The following is a 19,277-nucleotide window of genomic DNA, read 5'->3' as shown; positions in this document are numbered from 1 at the left end:
AATCACAGAATACCAGGCTGGAAGGGACCTCAAGGATCATCTGGTCCAACCTTTCTAGGTAGTACTATAGTTTATATGAGATGGGTCAGCACTCTGTCAAGCTGAGACTTAAAACTGTCCAATGTGGGGGAATCCACCACTTCCCTTAGGAGACTATTCCAGTGTTTGACTGTCCTCATGGTGAATGACCACCTTTTACTATCCTTAGTTAGTTTGTGCCATGTCTGTTCCATTATCCCAAGCAAAGCCCTGAAGTACTGTTACAGGAGTAATAATAGGCAAAGGTAAGAAAAAGGTAACTGAGTATCCATCAATGACCATTTTGACCAAAAACACAGAAGAAATTAAGACTGATAATGTCTAGAAATGATATGGCTTTTATACTTAATCATTAGCCACAGTTACAGTATAATTAGCTATCATGTGCATTAGCATTTGAAGATGCTGGTATGGCAGTTTGGAGGGCTAAGAGCTACAGAGGTCTTTGGCAGACTGCTGAGAAAGAATGTGATGATTAAAAATGTCACTCAATTTGAAAGGTATGTCTAATGTAATTAAACAGAAAAGGATTGTCATCTTCCTGCAACTGCTGTGAGCACAAACCAGTTCCTTACAAAAGATACACTTCACTGTTAATGAAATCACCACGAATTGTAGTAATAAAGGAAAAACGCTCTTTTCAATTAAAAAAACCAGGCTGTGGCAATGAGTTTGGTGCACGGGCACTTTGGTGTTGAGACTCTTCTATGATCATGGCTACAAAGGCCGTATTATTGCAGTGTAGATAAAAAAAAAAAGGTAGAGGAAGTTATAATTAATGCATTTTAATGCAGCCACTTCTCCATTTCTGATAGATGCTTATGTTCAATTACCTTCCGTTTACTTCTCTATCCTGACACCCTCCCACCCCCCACACAGCTGACTTATCTGCCTCTCTCTTCTTACCTACCTACCTACCTACATACCGTCTTCCTCCTGAAACTAAAAGAGGAAGAAAAACATTCAACACCACCATCCCAGGGTGAAGGCCAAGATCTTGGAAATAAGAGTATTCACATTTATTTTCCAAAACTACATTCAGTGCCATACCTCCAACAGCTCAGATTTAAAAGGCTCTCTTGTAATTACATTTCCTCACGTTGTCCAACACAAATTAATTTTAGATATTTGCCATACATTCCAGTTCTTTTTTGCTAGTTACTCTAAAATTTTATTGCCACTGTAGCCACTGACATCACATTTTGAAATTACATAAGCTTTTCAGTTTATGAGTATTTTCTGCAACTCCCGTATTGCCACTAAGGTGAAGTGCTCCACACTTTCACATCTAAAGTTCATCACTTCATCATAATCTATGGTTTAAAAACTTTGCCAAAAAAAGCTCAGAGAAAAGAAGCACTTACCTTCAAGATTTCTCCATCTGCATACAGCACATACATGGTCACCTCGATGTTCTTCTGCACACTTTTCCCACCTCTTTCAAAGTCTCCCTTTTCTAATGTCAAGTACAAGTCATTGCGGATATCACCTGCAGTGAGAGTGGAGTCACATGCTTCAATTCAATATGGAAGGCTCCGTGCAACACATTCTGTGCTCTGCAAGACTATGGCTGATGCCCAAATCATTCCAAGCAGCAAGTTAATTGTTAATAAAGATGAACATTTTCATATCAGTGCATAACATCAGTTTATTGTTAGTAACGCCTTTATTAAGTGCGAACTCAGAATCAACACTTGCTTTTATTGTTTGTGAGCAGGGAAGGGAAAAAAAACCTTCTACTACTTTGTCAAATTATCTGATCTGGAAGCATCAGGCTAGGCCTGACAAAACATGATTAGCGTGAGACTTCATTTTTTCAGTATCTTTTAAGAAAACTAAGTATTTTATGATGATCAGCAGAAAATTATGTTCTGTTAGCTCTTCAAGTATTTCCTATATTTTAATAATTTCTTTTTCTCATATCAACAAAATTAAAGGAGCCTTTTTGGAAACTTGGTTGTAATTCAGTTGAGGTGGATTAACTGAATTTTCTTTCTTGGCTGCATTTCTGGCTAGCCTCTGTTACCCATATGCATGAATATAAAGAAGCAGGCAGTATGGATACTTGCCCACTTTTCACTACCTCCTTTTCGAGATCTTTCAGAGCAAATGACTGTATTCAGAAATACAAATACTAGCATCTATCTCAGCATCTTGCTATCCTGAACTTGACAGATTCTAGCTCATTTTTTTTAAATCTGATTTGGGAGACTCTGCTTTCAAAACTAATGCAGTCAGTTCCAGAACACGCACCAAAAGGCCAGCAGGTAGCAACTATTTTTCTGCAGGATTTAGTTGCTCTCATCATTTCATGATGGTTCACTTGCCACAAAGGCAAGAATACTAAGGGCAATCTATTCAAAATATATAAAAAATTAAAATAATTAAAAAATTAAATCCTTTCAAGGAAAGCATTTTGCTAAGCGGCCTCAAGAGCCTAAATAATGAAGTAATGGAATGGTTATCCAGCAAAGCAGAGGCTCCTTGAATGTCTGATTTCTTCCACCCCAGGAAGCTGATTGAGTTAAATCTGTTTATTAATCTGAAGCACAATGAAATAGGCAGCATTTGCTTCCAGGCAGTGAGGGTTGTCCTTCTGTGGCTGTCAAAGAAGCACTTTAAATTCTTCTTCAATTTTATAACCCCACAGAATTTGTTCTCTAATATACTGTGGGGACTAACAATAGAAGCTTTCCATCCTGTCTTTATTTCCATTTTAATTTCTGCAAATAAGTACAACTTTTTAACCAGAGAAAATACTCGTTTCCTGCTCGGACTCCCTTATGAATGGGAATCTGTTTGCAAAATGTCCTCCTTTCCCCATCAACCTCACTCCCCCTGTGGATTCACACAGAGTTGACTGCTTGAAACAGCTCACAGCTAGAGGTCTGAAAATGCTCTGGTTCATTAACAGCAAAAAGATGACAGCAAGAGGCTGCTGAAAGACCTCAAATATTTGATCTGTTTTTTCTCATCAAAGAACAGTCATGAAATGCACCACTGCAGTCCACAACAACAGAGAAAACTATCTTGCTGTTCAAAATCAAGCTCAGCTACCTACATGTTGACTGTAGGAATATCAAGAAAATACAAAACTCATCACAAAAGATAATTTAAGTAGGGACTTGAAAAATCCTCCTACTTAACAGACTCCATCTTTTTTTCTTAGCAGTTTGCACAGTAAGGAAAAAAGTTTCAATTTGTATGCTACAACTCTTAATAGAAATTAATTGTACCCACTATAATTAGCATTTTGAAGCTTCCTATTTATGACCTCTTTTCTGGAAGACAGACTGGCTACACAAAGTCCAATGTCAGATTAAAAATAATTTTCCAGCCTAAATTAAAGGCAGCATTTGGTTATATATATAGCATCTTATCTTCCATTAAGCTTAACAAGAGGGATATTATTACTTCACTAATTAAAAAAATGCCTTAGGGGTGGGGGGTAGAGGAATCTAAAAAACAGTGGGTTTGCATCAAAATGAAGAAAAAAGAAGAGAAAAAGTATTTTTGTGAAGTATAATGTTTCATCTTCTCATGTAAAAATATTGTCTATTCAATCTTAAAAAAATAGAAAAGGTCATTACATATAGTAAAAATAGGAAGGAAATGTACCTAGAAAAGACAAAAAGCATTCCACTATCAGGTGTGGAGCTTGTAAGTTTCTTGAAAATTTTGAGTAACTAAACACTCAAATGCTTCCATTTATTTCAGTGAAAATAATCTTACTACAGAGAACTCCCTCCTTTTCCCAGCATTACTAGTTAACCACATCTCCTGCCGAGTCCTTGCAAGCCATTTTTTTCTCCAGCTGCTACTGTTTTTAAGGGATCTGGGCTAAGATGCACTAATGGAATGCAGAGGAATTACAGCAAATGCTTGAACACAGTGCAATTTATTAAACATTTTGAGTATGCAAATTGCAAGGCAAGGAAAACATTCTGCACAAGGCCAGGCAAGTGCACGAACAGATCGCACAGTGCAGCTTGCATGGAACTACACAAGAAGTGTGATCAGTACAATCAAGAAGGGATTCTTGTCAGCTCTAACACAGAATGACAGCTACATATCAAGTAAAAAATCTTGGCAGATGGAGCACTTTCCTGATTTCATTCCATTGTAGAAAGAAAAAGATAAAGATCTTGTCTAAAAAACCAGACAATTCCTGCCCTCTGTGTGGCAAACTACTGTACAAACAGTATTGGCTCTGAAGTGACAATAACTCTTGCATTTTGGGAGAAAAACAGTGTGCTGCACCAACCTGGATCACCTGGGCCTCCCATCACCACAAATAGAGCAGTGCAGCTTCTAAAACTGGGTTAGCTGTGGCCTCCTATCATTAGTTCAGGAATAAAAAAGTGCTAGTGTGCCAAAGTATTTATAGACTAAAACCTGTGGATGACATTTTAAACCAAGGCCTCTTTGTGTTAGATGGCTGTCAAGGATGAACTGAAAACCAAAGGAGAGTTTTCAGAACAGTATTTGTTTTAAAGCCCATCTCTCTGCAATTGTTCTCCATTTAGAAGTAAATGCAAACTGCTTTTTAGCATGAAATACTTGCACTTCTAACATATGCAGTTACGAATTATTTATGAAATGTCTTGAAATGCAGTACTTTTCACAATAATAATAATAAAAAAATTCTGATGTTTATGCAGCTCTTTCTTTACCCTCCATTCTCCTTTCTGGGGGCTTTGTTTTGTTTAATTTAATCTATTTACAAAGCCTTATGCCAAATGTGCAATTGTTTAAATTATAAATAATAAATTATAGCTTGGGGAGGTTGCTTATATTGAAATGAAATCCTCTCATATCACCTGAAACTATTTTTATAGTAACGGGGAAAAAGAGGAGTGGCAGAAAAGGCTACATGAGCTGTATACTGATTTTGTGTTTACAAATGTACTGGAAGGCTTCGAAATCCTTACTTAACATTTTTGAGACTTAATAACATTAATGAACCTAATGGCCAGTAATTATCTAGTCTCTATTAGAGTAAGCAGGAGATTTATCCTGATCAAATTTGTAGGGTTTTCCACTTGAAGACTAACCACTTACTTGAAATGGAATCTAGTAACGATTTACAGAAACCATCTGCATTTAATCTAATGTTTTATTAAGAGATCCTAAAAGAATTTGTAGACTGTGGACAGGAATGATCCCTGTTTTATACTGGAGAATACTGAGTCAAAAAAAGGTTACATAATTCATGTAAGTTCCTATAGGAGAAAGAGGCAAACAAATCCCTGACATCTTGATTCCAGAAATTTTGTTTTATAAGAGGTCAAAGTTCTGTGACTTTGTGAACCTGTAAAGGACAAGTAACATATCCCTGTAGGTTGGGGAATTCAGCTCTCAGCATTCAGGATGTGCAGGTCTAGTTTCAAGTAACTTGGTAAAATAACTATTTATCCAGAGAATCTTCATTGGACATCTAAACTGAAAGCTTAGTCTTTTACAATTTAAGCAGCCAAGGATATAAAAACAATCTGTCTATACAAAATAGTATTGATGTCTGTATTTGTTAAATTGTTGAGATGGTCCTATTTACTCAGGGCCCAACACTGGGATATTACCCTGTCTACTCAACTCTGACATCACTGGGTTTGGCAACAGCACGTTACACAAGAGTGCAAATAACCCCAGGGTGTGAATGGGCAAGGACACTCAGAGGATCTTCTGCAATGGCTTATGAAGAAAAAATGACACTATAGATGGACGTCTTATATAAAGGAACATCCCCACAACTTCTTTCTGGCCAAAAGCACCAGACTGCATCAGACATTCTCTTGATGGCAGCTCTTCTCCACAGTACCTTTGGAGGCCACTGCACAAGAGCGAGTTGCTGGGAGCTGGATTCTGATCTCAAACAGCATGCTACACCCTTACTTTTAAGCTTTAGCTTTCTCCAAATGAAAAATACACAGCTATGTCTGAAGTGCAGTAATTCCAACGCAGATGAGGCCCGCAGAACAAGGCCCACGATCAGCTTTGTGATCAAGTTGTTTTTTCAAAACAACCAGACTAAAGGAAAAAATGGACCAAGTGCTCTGTGTGGGAAAGCCCTCAAATGCTCTCTGGCCTTCTTTCTGGCTGCCTGTTACAGACTTGTTCTCAATCACATCTCAAAAGATAAGAGTGCCAGGCCTCACGCTGCATGATTTCCCTTTGCTCTAACAGTGAAGTCACCTTTGACACTGGTGTAAAACTTGATGTGTTGCCCACTAAATTACTGCTTGCTGTTAAAATTAGGAAACTTGCTAAGGTCACTCCCTGGGAACTGCATTAGATCCAGTTCAGTAGTTTATTTCTCAGCCCCTTCAACACTCAGTCACTTTTTTTAAGGCCTATATTCTTGAAATAGTTACAATATGCAACTGTTACTGAGAGTAACATTACAATAGCAAGTGGAAACAGAGCTTTTATCTACTGCCTGTATGGCAAATTAAATTAACATAACTTTTTTTTGCTATAAGGAGAACATTATGCAAGTTTAACTCTGTGTGTTCCTTTAGCTTTTGCTGAAGAGAACACTCAAGTGTTTCAAGTAAAAAGAACAATCAATACGTACTAGATTATTTGCTATCCATTTTTTGACTACTATGTCCAGAGAGGAATTTATACTATGCTCTTTTAAAATTCAATTATTTCCCTTAAACAGTTTCTTTTCAGTAGTAGTAAGCTGATTTTTGAGGGATTTTTTCTTCTCTTTATCTTCCCTTATTTTTAAAGTATTTTAGCTTTCCATTTCTGCAAGTTTATGATTGACAGAAATATTTTTTTATTCTCCTTGTAAATACCTTTTGCAGATAACTGTTAAATACCTACAATGTCTTTTAGTCTCATTGACTCTCCTGCCATGAACATTCTGAGAACAGCTGATGGATTTTGCTTCATCTGTTTCTGAATGTATTTTTGCCATGACTTTGTGCTCACTGACAGAACAGATGCTGAGATGCTTCTCACCTTTTCTACTGGTTCATCTGTCATAGCTACTAAATTTGTCTGAAACACGGTGGTATGAAGAGAGACAGATAAGACAAAGTCTATGCCTCTCTCTTACCAACGTTTCCCTGTGATGTCATGATTTGCCATCTTTACCAATCCCCAACATTCCATGAAAGATATGAAAATGGGAAAAAGCAAGCAATAAGCAGACATTACACAGAAAAGCAGAAACTTACACCCAACTATCTTCATCTCTGCATCAGAAAGAAAGAGTAGAGAATAAAGGGAAAGGAAAGGGAGAGAAGCCAGGAAATTAAGACAAGGGGAGAGAAAAAAGAGAAAGAAACATCACTCACAAGTAGAAGATGAAGCATGCACTTTTCATCAGAGGATCAAAGTAAAAGACAGAATACTTATCAGCACATGGGGAAGGGAAGGGATGTCCTTTGGGGAACTGACAAACGCCATGCCTATGCAATAGATTTCTGATCAGCAAGTTCTGTATACAAATAAAGTTGCAATCCAAAAGGCAAGCAGCACATGCCTCATTGCTTTTATCTCTGGGGAAAGGTAAAATTGTCAGGGTCAGATGGATGGTCTTGAACCCAGAAGCAATTTTAGAAAAGGAAAAAAAAAACAACCACAAAACCAACAAATGAACCAAACCCCACCACACCTCTGCCATGAGGTTGGTTTGACTGAATCCCTTCTGATTCAGACAAAAAAAGGACAATGCAAGTCTTTATAATGCTCTTCTCAGAACACAGTAGGAAACAGCAGAACAGTAGGAAACAAAGAACATTTTATCTTTAGAAATTAAGACAGGCATGGTTATTTTGTAGGATATTAATTTTGTTCTGCATAACCATGCAAGATATAAGCACATAAAGACCAGTTTCACTTAATTTCTTAATAATGACCAGCTACCACTTATGTTGCTCATATCTGAGTGAGGGGAAAATGCAGGCTTGATACAAGAACTAATGCTACTGCTTAGCAACAAAATGGGATAGGAAAACTCTGTGATAAGACACAGCTACAGAATTTTAATGGTTAAGATATGAAAATGTTAACACCTATGACCCAGGAGATCCATTTGAAATGCTAGTTATTTAATTAAAAAAAAAATTTCTTGGTTCAGCAAAATGATCAGCACATACTTTAACAATACTACGTTATGTAGCCTTTATTAATTTATTCATTAAAAAAATTAAAATCACACCGACTTGAAAAATCTGCATCCACTTGCAAAATACAAGTCACGAACTTTCTGTGCTCTTTTCTGAAAGAGGAAACCCTGTCTTTTATAAGAAAGAAACAGTTCTGAAGCAAAACAAGGAAAAGGTAGTTTGACAAAGACAAAGAAGCAGACATGGTTGAGAACTGCTAACGTGCATGACAGGGTTGGGTTGTTTGGTTTTGTTTTGGTTTGTTTTTTTGGGGATTTTGTTTGTTTGCTTCGATCCTGGACATCAGGTAAACTCAGACTCCAGTTTGATCTATAGTTTTAAAAGCAAACAACAGGCAAATATCTGCTGTCACTTGAGTTATGTCAAACATTTTTCAAAAAAAATTGGTAAGTAACTAAAATGAACACTGTACACTGCATCAGTGAAGTTACATTATATTTTAATCTACTAGTTTTTAGATTTTATTATCCTGGAGAATAACCAGGATAACTAAAATTTTCATTTAGAGCACCATTCATGGTACCTCTCTCTTCAAATCTCATCTCTACTCTGTCAATGTCCTAATTTATCATTACAGTGAAAATCTATTCACACTTCCATGGCTGCATTTCTTTTCTTATCTGGTGTTTAAAGACAGGTTACAAATGTAAACCTTTTATTTTCCAAATTCAAGTGCCTAAATGTCTGCATCTAAGCTCTATATATGCTATATATGTGGTGCTTTCACACATACATATATATATACATATATATATATGAGCCCCATTCTAAACAGATGATCATAGATTGGTTTGGGTTGGAAGATGATCTAGTTCCAACCCCTTGTTTTCTCCAACAAGAACTGTGGTTCTCAGAAAGATGCAAGGAACTGTGGTCTTTTGAAGAACATAATTTGAAAAACTGCTGGGCTGACCAGACCTGTGAAGATCAGCACTGTATCTGCACAGTAAACCTTACAGTGGACGTGCTGCAAACATACACCATGGAATCTGGTTTTAATTTACTTTAATGTCCAGTGTCTCTAGGCTGAATATCACAAAGATCGTAATAACATATTTAAGATTTCTTGGACATCGTTTGCACTGAGGCAGTATTTTAGCTAGAATTCTTAATGACAAGAGTTTGGAAATTGGAATTAGCTGCAGTGAATAGAGAATTTTTAACATTTAGGATTAGGAGCATTTTTCGCATGAAAACTGCAAACCTGCTGGTTCAAGGCCTGGAAAAAAGCATAGACCAAATCAGAAGTACAGGGAAAGCAACCCACTATGTCAGCTTGCAGAAAGAGGGTAGGGCCCAGAAAATGAGAAGACAATTAAAGGGAATACTGAGGCCATAAAACTATTCCTTAAACTCTAAAATTCAGTGGTCTGGAAGCACTCGAGGGACAGCTCTATACATAGAAATGGAGAATAAAGCAATTCTTGCAGGATAATTAATTCACTTACACAGGTATGTAAATGTTATTTTTGATATTGACTTTTCTAGCTGTGACCTACCTATTCTAGCTGACACATCCAGCTGTGATCTCAATTACAGCAGATCATCTTGCAGCAGCTGTGTCTGCATATCAACAGGCAATATTTAATCTTTTCTCTATCTGATTGCTTTGGGTTAGGATTGGAACTGCTTTAAGGTCATTAAAAAGTAAAATTTATAATTGGCTTTATAGCCCACATCCTCTGCTGCTCTATTTTATTTTCAAGTTCATTAGTAAACAAAACACATACTGTTCTAAATCCTTTTACTTCAGATTCTAGAAATTCTTGCCACCTACTCCCTGTTTTTATTGTGCTTTCTGAAGATCCTCCATAATGAGGGTACAACCACTTTTGATACCCATGTCTCACTGCAGACTTTTGAGTAATAAAATCTGATACTTTTCCCATTATGCTTTCATAACATTTCCCATGTCTGCAAAGTCATCCTTGGTCTTGGTTATAATGCATAGCAATGAGGTAGTATTTCAAATGCCATACATGCAATAAAATTAGTAAACCCATTTCTTACTACACTGCAAACATCAAGGCAGTATAATGCCAGGTTATATAGCTCTGGATTGCATGACTGGTTAGGTTCTGGTGTCCTCCCTAAATGAACTCTTGGCTCTGCTGGGGCTTCCTCAACTTGTGCCAAAACAAGAAGCATCTCAACCTGCTGCTCCAGAAGTAAGGAGCAAATGAAGTACAGCAATGCTTCAGGCAAGACAGCTGTCGAATGGACTAGGTGCTCTGTAAGGCCAGCTGGAACATCAGGCCAGATTTGCAGCCTCATGTACTGTCATTACACAAAAGCATCATACTAAGTCCAAAAATCAAGGTGGCAAAGTGGAAACTCTTTTTCCAGGCTTTGGATTATCGAGAAGAAGAAACTTCTTTCATTTTTAAATAAACATATCTCTATGCTTAGCATACATGAGAGATACCTAATTGTCAGGGGAGGTGAGGGGAATATCACTGTGATAATTCCAGATCACCTTTTATACCTGTGAATTTAACACCTTCTATTACTATAATATTCACTTATCAAAATGTTTTAGCATGCCTCTCTGAATCAGGAATTGGCATTTACTGATAGATACAGTAACTCTTCCATTATTAATCTTCTTCAAGTAAAGCACCCAATGCAGTGGTGCTTGTCTAGAAGAGTATGAGAAAATAAATGGCCAATATTTTAAAATCAGAGCTGTAATGTTTACCTGGCATTATAACATCAGGAAAACCCAGCTTCCTGGTAACAGAAACGCCTCTGTTGAAGATCATGGGGTTTTCCCTCCGAATCTGCTCCATGTCACCACGAAGAAGCTGAAGAGATATTATAAGTCCTGGAAAAAAAAGCAAAGATGTTACTTTTTTTCCTACCTAAGAATTAGATGTCTGTATCTTCAAGGCATGCAGGTAAAATAATGCTTTGCTCCACAGTTAATTTCATACAAATATATAAATAGAGCTCTCCCTTGGAGTAATTTAAAACTGAAATGGAACAAACAAAACTGCTTTAAGGGATCAGTTAAGAGGATAACATTATATGAAAATACAAATTTTAAAAATCAGAATAGTTGCAGAAATGTCATAAATTACAGTGAAGTATTTGTATTCTCCAAACACAGCAGGTTACAGCACATACATGAGCAATACTGCCTCTGTCTGAACTACCACAATGCTGTAGAACAGCTCTAAAGCACCTTTAATCCCACTTAATACCACAAAAAATAATCTCAATGTTTATCTGTTCCACTTGTTTCTTTAACTGGTTCATATAGGAATGCTGATTTTAATGAAATTCTGTTCAGCACCTCAACATGTTTCAGAAGTACCAACTGTTCAAACTGACTTCAACAACTACCTCTCTCGATATAACACATTGTTCAGGGTATCAGCTGAAGAGCTTGACTAGGAATCAACGTGAATTACATCCACATTTTCCACAATCTCTATCTCATTGAGTGAATAATAGTTGCTCAGTATTTCTTCCTAGCCTCTCTGTTCACTCACTGGAACAAAACATACAAAACCAAACACTGCCTTGTATACAGATCCTTGCATGAGCCATCTAAAGTTCTGCCATTTCCTAAGCTTAATAGATGGGCTTGGCAAACAATATTTAGTTGCCATTTTGTTAGACAAGTTACTAGGGGAATGAAATCACTTTCTGCTCTCTTCCCTTGAAATTATTTTCAAGCCTGTGTTCTGGCTTCAGACAAATTTGCCAAATAAGTAGATATCTAGACAACATGAAGACTGCATAGATTTTATGAATACTAGGATTTGGGATGAAAAAAAGAGCATAAAGCCTTAAAATGAAGGGTAAGGGAGGCCAACCAGCCAGCTGAACAAGCAGCTGTACAATGTGTACTCAAAAGTTGCCAAAACATGGACTTGCAACTGTCCAGCTAAGTAGGCAGAAGAGCACTGGAAAGCACTGCAGGGAAAACAGAGGCTTTATAACCATGGAAAAAATTCAAACCCTATGTGTGAATGTACACCTGTGTGGATGTGCTACAGAAGGTTTAACACAGGAGACAAGTTCTTTAGAAATCAGTCTTGACTATTTTTGCCACTTACAGCAAACTCATTAATTTTATATCCTCTTTTGCTCTTAAAATCAAATAAATTAAAGTAAGTAACGAGCAGAGCAAATCTGGAACTTCAGACCTCCCCACACCAGCACCCTCAGTACTTATCAAACAGCACCAGAACTGATCTATCATCTATAAAAATCAGTCACTAGAGGTAACAGAATATGTAATTTCCCTGCATGGTATTACATCGATTACTTATATGACACCCTCCCACACATTCCACCTCATAAAACCTCTGCCTCGTTTCTTGCTCTCCCCAAGAGGTTCTGGAAATCTTCTCTCCAGTCCTCTTTTCTGCCCAGCCTATTCTCCCAGTTTTTTTCTATTCCTTACAGCAGATCTGAAGGACTAATTTTACACAAGACCTGGGAAGGTGGGGGGAGAAAAAAAACAGAAAGCCTTTCATCAGAGAAAATTCACACATTTGAGTATTTTCTCATGGTAAGAGCAGGTTCTGAGGCCCAAATTGTATTGCTTACACTGAAATCATGTCAGCCTGCAATACTGCCCCTCCCACCAGGACAATACCTCTGCTAAGTTTCAACCTCCCATCCCAGAGGTGCTCAAGATCTTAATGAATTGTTTGAAATAATTCTTTTTAAATGCCAAAGGCAAGGGTAAAAAGCTATTTCCCTTTCTTTTTGCTCTTCCAAAAAGCTCACGCTTGAAAAATACAAGTTTTAGGTTGACACCTGGCATTAAAAATAAATGCAAACAGTCCAAGGTTTCAAAGTTATAAACCATTCAGAAAAATGTTTCAGTGATAATTAGGGGATGACCTTAACTGTAACAGGAAGGACAGCAGGGAAGCAAAATTCCACACCTAAAAACTGTTTTATTTGCTTCTTATTGTGCTTAATATCTTATATGGGAGTGTGAACTGCATATTCCACTACAATATCTCACTATGCAAATGACTGACAATAGCAGGATATGGACATCAGTAATGAACCAGGCACTCAGTAATGAATGCAAAATTAGCTGGAACACAGCAGAGCTGGATCCTATTGGCTGGTTCCTTTCTAATAGAACGGTAATGATACCTCTGAATTAGTGAACTACAGAAATCATTACATAAGGTAACAAGGTAGGACAAGATTTATTTTCCATATTTATCAATCATTAGCTAGGAAAATAAAATTAGATTTAAAGGATGGCAAAAACTCTGCCAAGACAGTTATTCTCCTTAACTACATAATGAAACTATCATAGTACTGAAACTATCAGAGTCTTCTTGATAATTAATTTGTAGGCAAAAAACACTGCTTGTTTTCTGGACAGTCAGAATTTTCTGAACACTCAAGACAAATATGCTAGACTAATCTAACCCCTGGCTTTGCTTCTGCTGACAAGGATGCATGGTATACTCAGGAGAGTGAGGCTTTGATAAAAGTTATACCTGGAATTTTCAAGGGAATACAGGATGAAAGGAGGATGGTTTTATTCAAGGAAATTCAGATTAATAAAAATGGAATTCTTCATTTCCTGTGCAGCCAAGTCTGGTCACAGTAACTTTAGCCAGTGTCACACAAAAATACTTTTAAAGGGTTCTGCCAAAGTTGATTTCTGCTTGTGCTGTATCTTCCCATGGGCTAGCAGTCTGCACAAGCATAAATATACTTGGTAACTAGAACTGTCAAGAAATTAAGACCCACAGAGTAAGCTGATGGTATGGCAGGCCACTAGTTCTCTCCATTGACATAAAATAACACTACAAATATAATGATGAAGAAAATTTAGTATGCTCAATTAATACTATCATCAGCTGTATATGAGAAGGAAAGACATCAGGTGATGTGGTCTGGATTTTCAATTCCTGGTTAAATTGGCAGGTGCTATACAGATTTTCACCTGAAAACTGAATGTGAATGAAATTTAGCTAAACTTTTAAAACACCACAAACAGAGAAATTCAACTGTGCATAATTTCACATCTCACTGAATTTCTTTGCTATAAATAATCTGCAGTTTCCTAAAGGAAATCTTCAGCTGTTATTTTAACAAAAAGACACAAGTAAATAATTACCATAGTTAGAGCTGGGTGCTGTGTATTTGGTGCTGGACTTGCGAATAATATTTTCATGGATCTGGCACCACTCATTTTCGTTGTTACACCTAAAACAGAAGAACACTAATTCAAGTTAAAAGCTTTCTGTTGAACCACCACAGGACAGGAGAATCAACTATGCTGTACAGATAAAATGAAAGGCTGTGGGGTTTTGATGAATCACAGAAATCACACACAACTCATTTTTAAAAGTGGAAAGAACAAAGCATTCCCTATTAATTATCCCCTTTTTATGGACACTTAGGAGCATGTGGTGACTTTTCTGTCATCGAAGCCATTGTCTCACTCTTCATAATATGACAGAATGAAGTAAGCTCTGGACATCCTATGTGAATTCTGACCATGTAGAAAATTAAATTTTAGCTGAAATTAACTGTTGCCATGTTTTTAATTTAAAAAAAGTTAAAATCAAGAAATAAAAAGTGAAATTTGAAAGACTACATAAACCCCTGATTTCTGTTTTTAGTATTTAGTATTTAGTTCTCAGGCATCTACAACAATACTTTTGCTTACCTACGTATCTTACAGGATGCCTTGAAATCTGATGCAACCCCCCCAAACTATAGAACAAAATATATAACAACACAAAGTATGCTTCTGTATGCATATTATCTTCTGAAGGAGCATTACACAACTATTTATTCACCTATACATAATTTTAACAAGCATTTTTAAATATTGTTACACTTCATTTTCAGTTATGTTACCATCTGTAAACCGTTAATTACTTTCTAGGCTAGAAATAACAATATCATTATTTGTCAACAGATTTCTCATATTTCCACTCAATATTTTTTCACCAGGGAAAATTCAGTTGTTAATATCAGTTCAAACAATACACAACAATTTGGTGTGTGGATTCTAATCCTGTTCCAACAACATTCAGGCAGGATGTCTGGCCGCACTGCCCGTCACCAGACATGCAGATTCATACCCACTGGATGTACATTTTATCAAAACCACTGCTTAACTGCAGCATCCAAAACCAGAATTGTTCTAAGCATTTCCTAGTAACGTTATCTTTCCCGTTAGGTTGTGCAGTTAAAGGCTCATCAATGGCAGGGGGGAAAACAACAGCTGCTGCGGGAGAACGATCAGCATGTTGTCCGGGTGCAAAACCCAGCGAGACGAGCCAGCCTGGAAGGCTCTCTGGATCATTTTAAAGACTAAAATGGGTTGTGGCCTTTGGTGATACTGGACTTGTTATGGGATGCTGGGGAAGAACATTTTGGGATTGTTCAAGACTTAGTATGAATGGTGGGGAAATAGAAGGATAAGGGTATAAAATAGCCCATTCCTGTGTAAATGGGCCAACAATAACAAACCTCAGTTTGTCCCTACAATGGTAGGGACCAAAATGTAGGCACCACACAGGCTTTGCAACTGCCCAAGAATTTTCCTCACCATTCAGGAAGAAAAAAATCCTTATGTATATATAAATAACGTTGAGCTACATGATTACATTGTATTTTATATGTATCTGGTACTATACTGTTTATATGTATCTGTTATCTGTCTTCTTTATCCTGCAATTTTTGTTCAAGCTCAGATCTTATTCCCACAAAAAGTAACACATTTTGTATATTCAGTGAACTTCCCAAAGCTTTTCACAAAGCAAGGACACAGTTTCTATCCAGTAGAGAAAACATGGTATATTCAGAGCTGTATGTTGTATATTACTGTTTACACAACATATCAATATTTAACTAGTATTTTGTTTGTATGTTTCTACTGTCAACTGGGAAAATACATTACTTGGTGGTTCTTAGTCTGGACCTAGAACACTGTGCTCAGTTTTGTGCTTTCTAATACAAAACAGACAACAGGAAAGAGTCATGTGGATGGGCAGGTGGCTGGAGCATGTGCTGCAGGAGAAGCTGAGGGATCTGGGCTTTTTAAGCCAGCAGAAGACACGGCAAGAGGGGGAATGTTAACAGCAAGACCGACAAGCAGTTATTAAGACAAAAGAGCCAGCCAGATTCTTCAGTGGTGCACAGTGAGATGATGTAAAGCAATAGGCATAAACACAAATGAGAAAGGTTCAGACTGGGTATTAGAAAAAGCTTTTCTGTGAGGACAGTCAAGTGTTACTGGAACAGGTTGCTCAGAGAGGTTGTACAGTCTCCATCCTTGGGCACTATCAAGGCATGACAGGATAAAGCCCTGAGCAACCTGGCCTGGCCTCAGCTGGCCTTGCTCAGAAAGGGAGGTTGGACTAGAGAGGTCCCTATGAACCTGAATTAGATTTACTATTCATCTTATAATTAGAATTGCAGGGCTTTCTTTGTACCAGTGTATGTAAAGCTGTACAACCAACCTGCTAAACTTACTAAGCTTCAGTGGAATCACACTGGGGAAAAAAGTGCCATCAGTGCTACCACATACTGAAGGGAGACACTATAAATGTTATGAAGTACTTCCCACTAGTGCAAGCACAGCTGAAAAGGCTATTTTACTAGTATAATAACCTTATTGAAAATCAAAAAATGTAACCTTTACCACAAACAGTACTATGGGTTAAAAAAGAAAAAAAAAGGAAAAGAAAACAAAATGAAACAAAACCAGAATGCTGATCAAGTCTAATTGCCTTTTAAATTCAATTATACTTTATTTAAATCAGAGCTGCAAGATTTAAAGATTCCCCATGAAGTCAGCAACTTTTTAACTCAACAGCAATAGAGAATCTTCTTTCTCCTGAAGTGCAATTGAAGTAAAGACTAAATAAAACTTCCGTACTATTGACTCTTAAAAGTAAAAAAAAAAAACAACCCCCCAAAAACCCAAACAAAAAAAACCCAACAACCCTAAAAATCCTGAATACCTTCAGCTCCTAGGAAGGCAGAAGTCTTGGGAAATAATTCACTTTGTAAAACTTCTCCCAAACATACTAGCTTTTTTTTCCCCTTTTTCTGTTTTCCCCCAAGAGTACCTAATTTGACAAAACCAGGGTAAGAGATGAAACAGCTACTGTGAAGACAGTAGGAATTTTTTTGTGTGCTGCATTATGTAACTGAAGAATAGTATGGCAAAGGGAATTAAGGCTCTCTAGTAAAGCAGTAGCTGTTAATTTTCTACAGCTTCAGTATCAGCCATATACTGCCAAGAATAATGAGATAACTCATAAAGCTTGTGGGTTACTGACACACTCCCTGCAAATGTTGATTATTATAAAAGCAAAAGGAACACAGACAACTTAGAATGAATTAAACACAAAGGACTGACAGTAAAAAAAGGAAAATGGAGAAAAACCATTAAAAGTTATTTCTAGCATGCTATCCAAAAGTATTACTTTAAATGCTGATCAAGCTGTATTCCAGTATTCCTAGGTTATCTACTGCAGTTAGATTGGGAATATCCCACCTGAAATTTTAGCTCCATTTATCTCAGCTTTTCTCCTTTTGCTGCAATAAGTTTAGGTATCAGACATGTCAGCTGATTGTTAAGAATGTATGAACATTTAATAAGGAAGCTTCCCACACTGGCAATAGGAGATACTCCTTTGTTGTTGCATTAGCAATGCTAGAGAGCACATCACTGTCTGTTCCTGGATCTGTTGTTCATAAACTTGTCTAATCCCCTTTGGACCTGCTCACACTGCCTGTGTTCACAGCGTCTGTGGTGACAGAACCCAGAGGATGATTACCTGCTTCCTAAAGGAAGTATTTTTCCCATCTTTTTTAATGTCATCTTCCAATTTCAGTGAGTGTCCCTAATTCCTGTACTGTTGCATTCTGTGAACAACAGTTTACCCTCCACAATTTTTTAAGTCTTGGTAATATCCCTTCCAACCACTGCTTCCCTTCACACTGAAGCTACCCCACCTTCTCAATCTCTCTCCTAAAGGAACAAATCTATGCCATTAAACATTTTAGTTGCTCTGCTCCATGTCTTCTGTAACTACTATATCCTTTTTGGGAGGAGAGATCAGATACCCACACAGTAACTCAGGGCAGGTCAGCACTGAAGAAACCTTCTAGAACTTCAGGATAGCAAATTAATTATATCTGCACTCCCTAAAACAATCTCTCAAAACCCCTTTGAACAGAGCTTAAGACATTAATGAACAGTACAAACCCCTTCAATAATTGTGGTGTTTTGTGCTAATTTAGAATTTTAACCAATACTCAGCTTACTCATCTGAAAAAGTAATAACTATCATCACATTGCCAAGACATCAGAAGTCAAGTATCCTACTGCAAATAATGTTATCTTTAAAGTAGAGAGATAACCTATGGGACAAATTCTATACCGTCCTCCACCCTCACAGGTAAGACTACAGAAACTTTCAGCCCTCTGATAAATTCTTAGTTGCTGTACCAGCCTATGGCATGCAAGTTAAAATAGATTTCAGTCTTCAATGACTTATGCCTGCAAATTAACCTGCAACTAAGTTGTCCCAAAATCAATGGACTGCAAAGATAGCTTAAAGCTAGTTTTGTACCAACTACCAGTGTAAGCTGCGCTTTACGTTCCTGAATACAAAGAATAATACTCTCCCAAGTTTGAAATGCTGGCCTGAAAACACTTGCCTGTAATGCATTTTATTGTTAACATTTCACTTGTCTAAATACCAAATATATTACAAAACACATTTCTAGATCAAATAAGAATTTTCTTTTGAGCTATCCATCACCTTTTCAGGTTGGCTGGTTCTACAGAAAAGTTACCATTTGGAATGTTTCCCTTATGACATCAGACCCTGATGTCAAACAGATGGGAACAAAATACAAGGTACCTTCTTGTCCAGCTGGGCAAACAGCAACAACTGACTAGCAAAAGTGAAAGGCAATCAGGCAGTACACCACGTTAATAAGAAGGAATTTTTAGAGCTAGTGCTGGAGAAGGAGGGAAAAAAAGATTGAGAAAAAACAGGACAAAAATAAAACTAAAGAAAAATACATGAAGTTTTTAGGGGAATGGGAAGATTGACATAAAGAGTAACATGCAAA

General features: G+C 37.2%; 1 protein-coding gene across 11 annotated transcripts in view; it reads right to left on the bottom strand.

The window, feature by feature from the left end:
• The window catches only part of DOCK3 (dedicator of cytokinesis 3), a 180,485-nt gene that overhangs the window by 68,467 nt on the left and 92,741 nt on the right, over positions 1-19,277 (bottom strand). For 10 of the 11 annotated variants that reach the window (XM_051627123.1, XM_051627129.1, XM_051627124.1 and 7 more), the window contains exons 13-15: positions 14,287-14,375; positions 10,879-11,004; positions 1,404-1,528 (exon numbers count right to left, since the gene is read on the bottom strand). In XM_051627123.1, the coding sequence (XP_051483083.1) occupies positions 1,404-1,528; positions 10,879-11,004; positions 14,287-14,375 (340 nt within the window). Of the gene's footprint in view, positions 1-1,403; positions 1,529-7,226; positions 7,482-10,878; positions 11,005-14,286; positions 14,376-19,277 lie in introns of those variants that run through there. The other variant, XM_051627133.1, reaches the window with a different exon arrangement.

This window comes from Apus apus, chromosome 9 (genome assembly GCF_020740795.1).
Source record: "Apus apus isolate bApuApu2 chromosome 9, bApuApu2.pri.cur, whole genome shotgun sequence".
Taxonomy (NCBI): domain Eukaryota; kingdom Metazoa; phylum Chordata; class Aves; order Apodiformes; family Apodidae; genus Apus; species Apus apus.
Note: the sequence above shows the minus strand (reverse complement) of the source record. Positions and strands in the feature narration are given on the sequence as shown.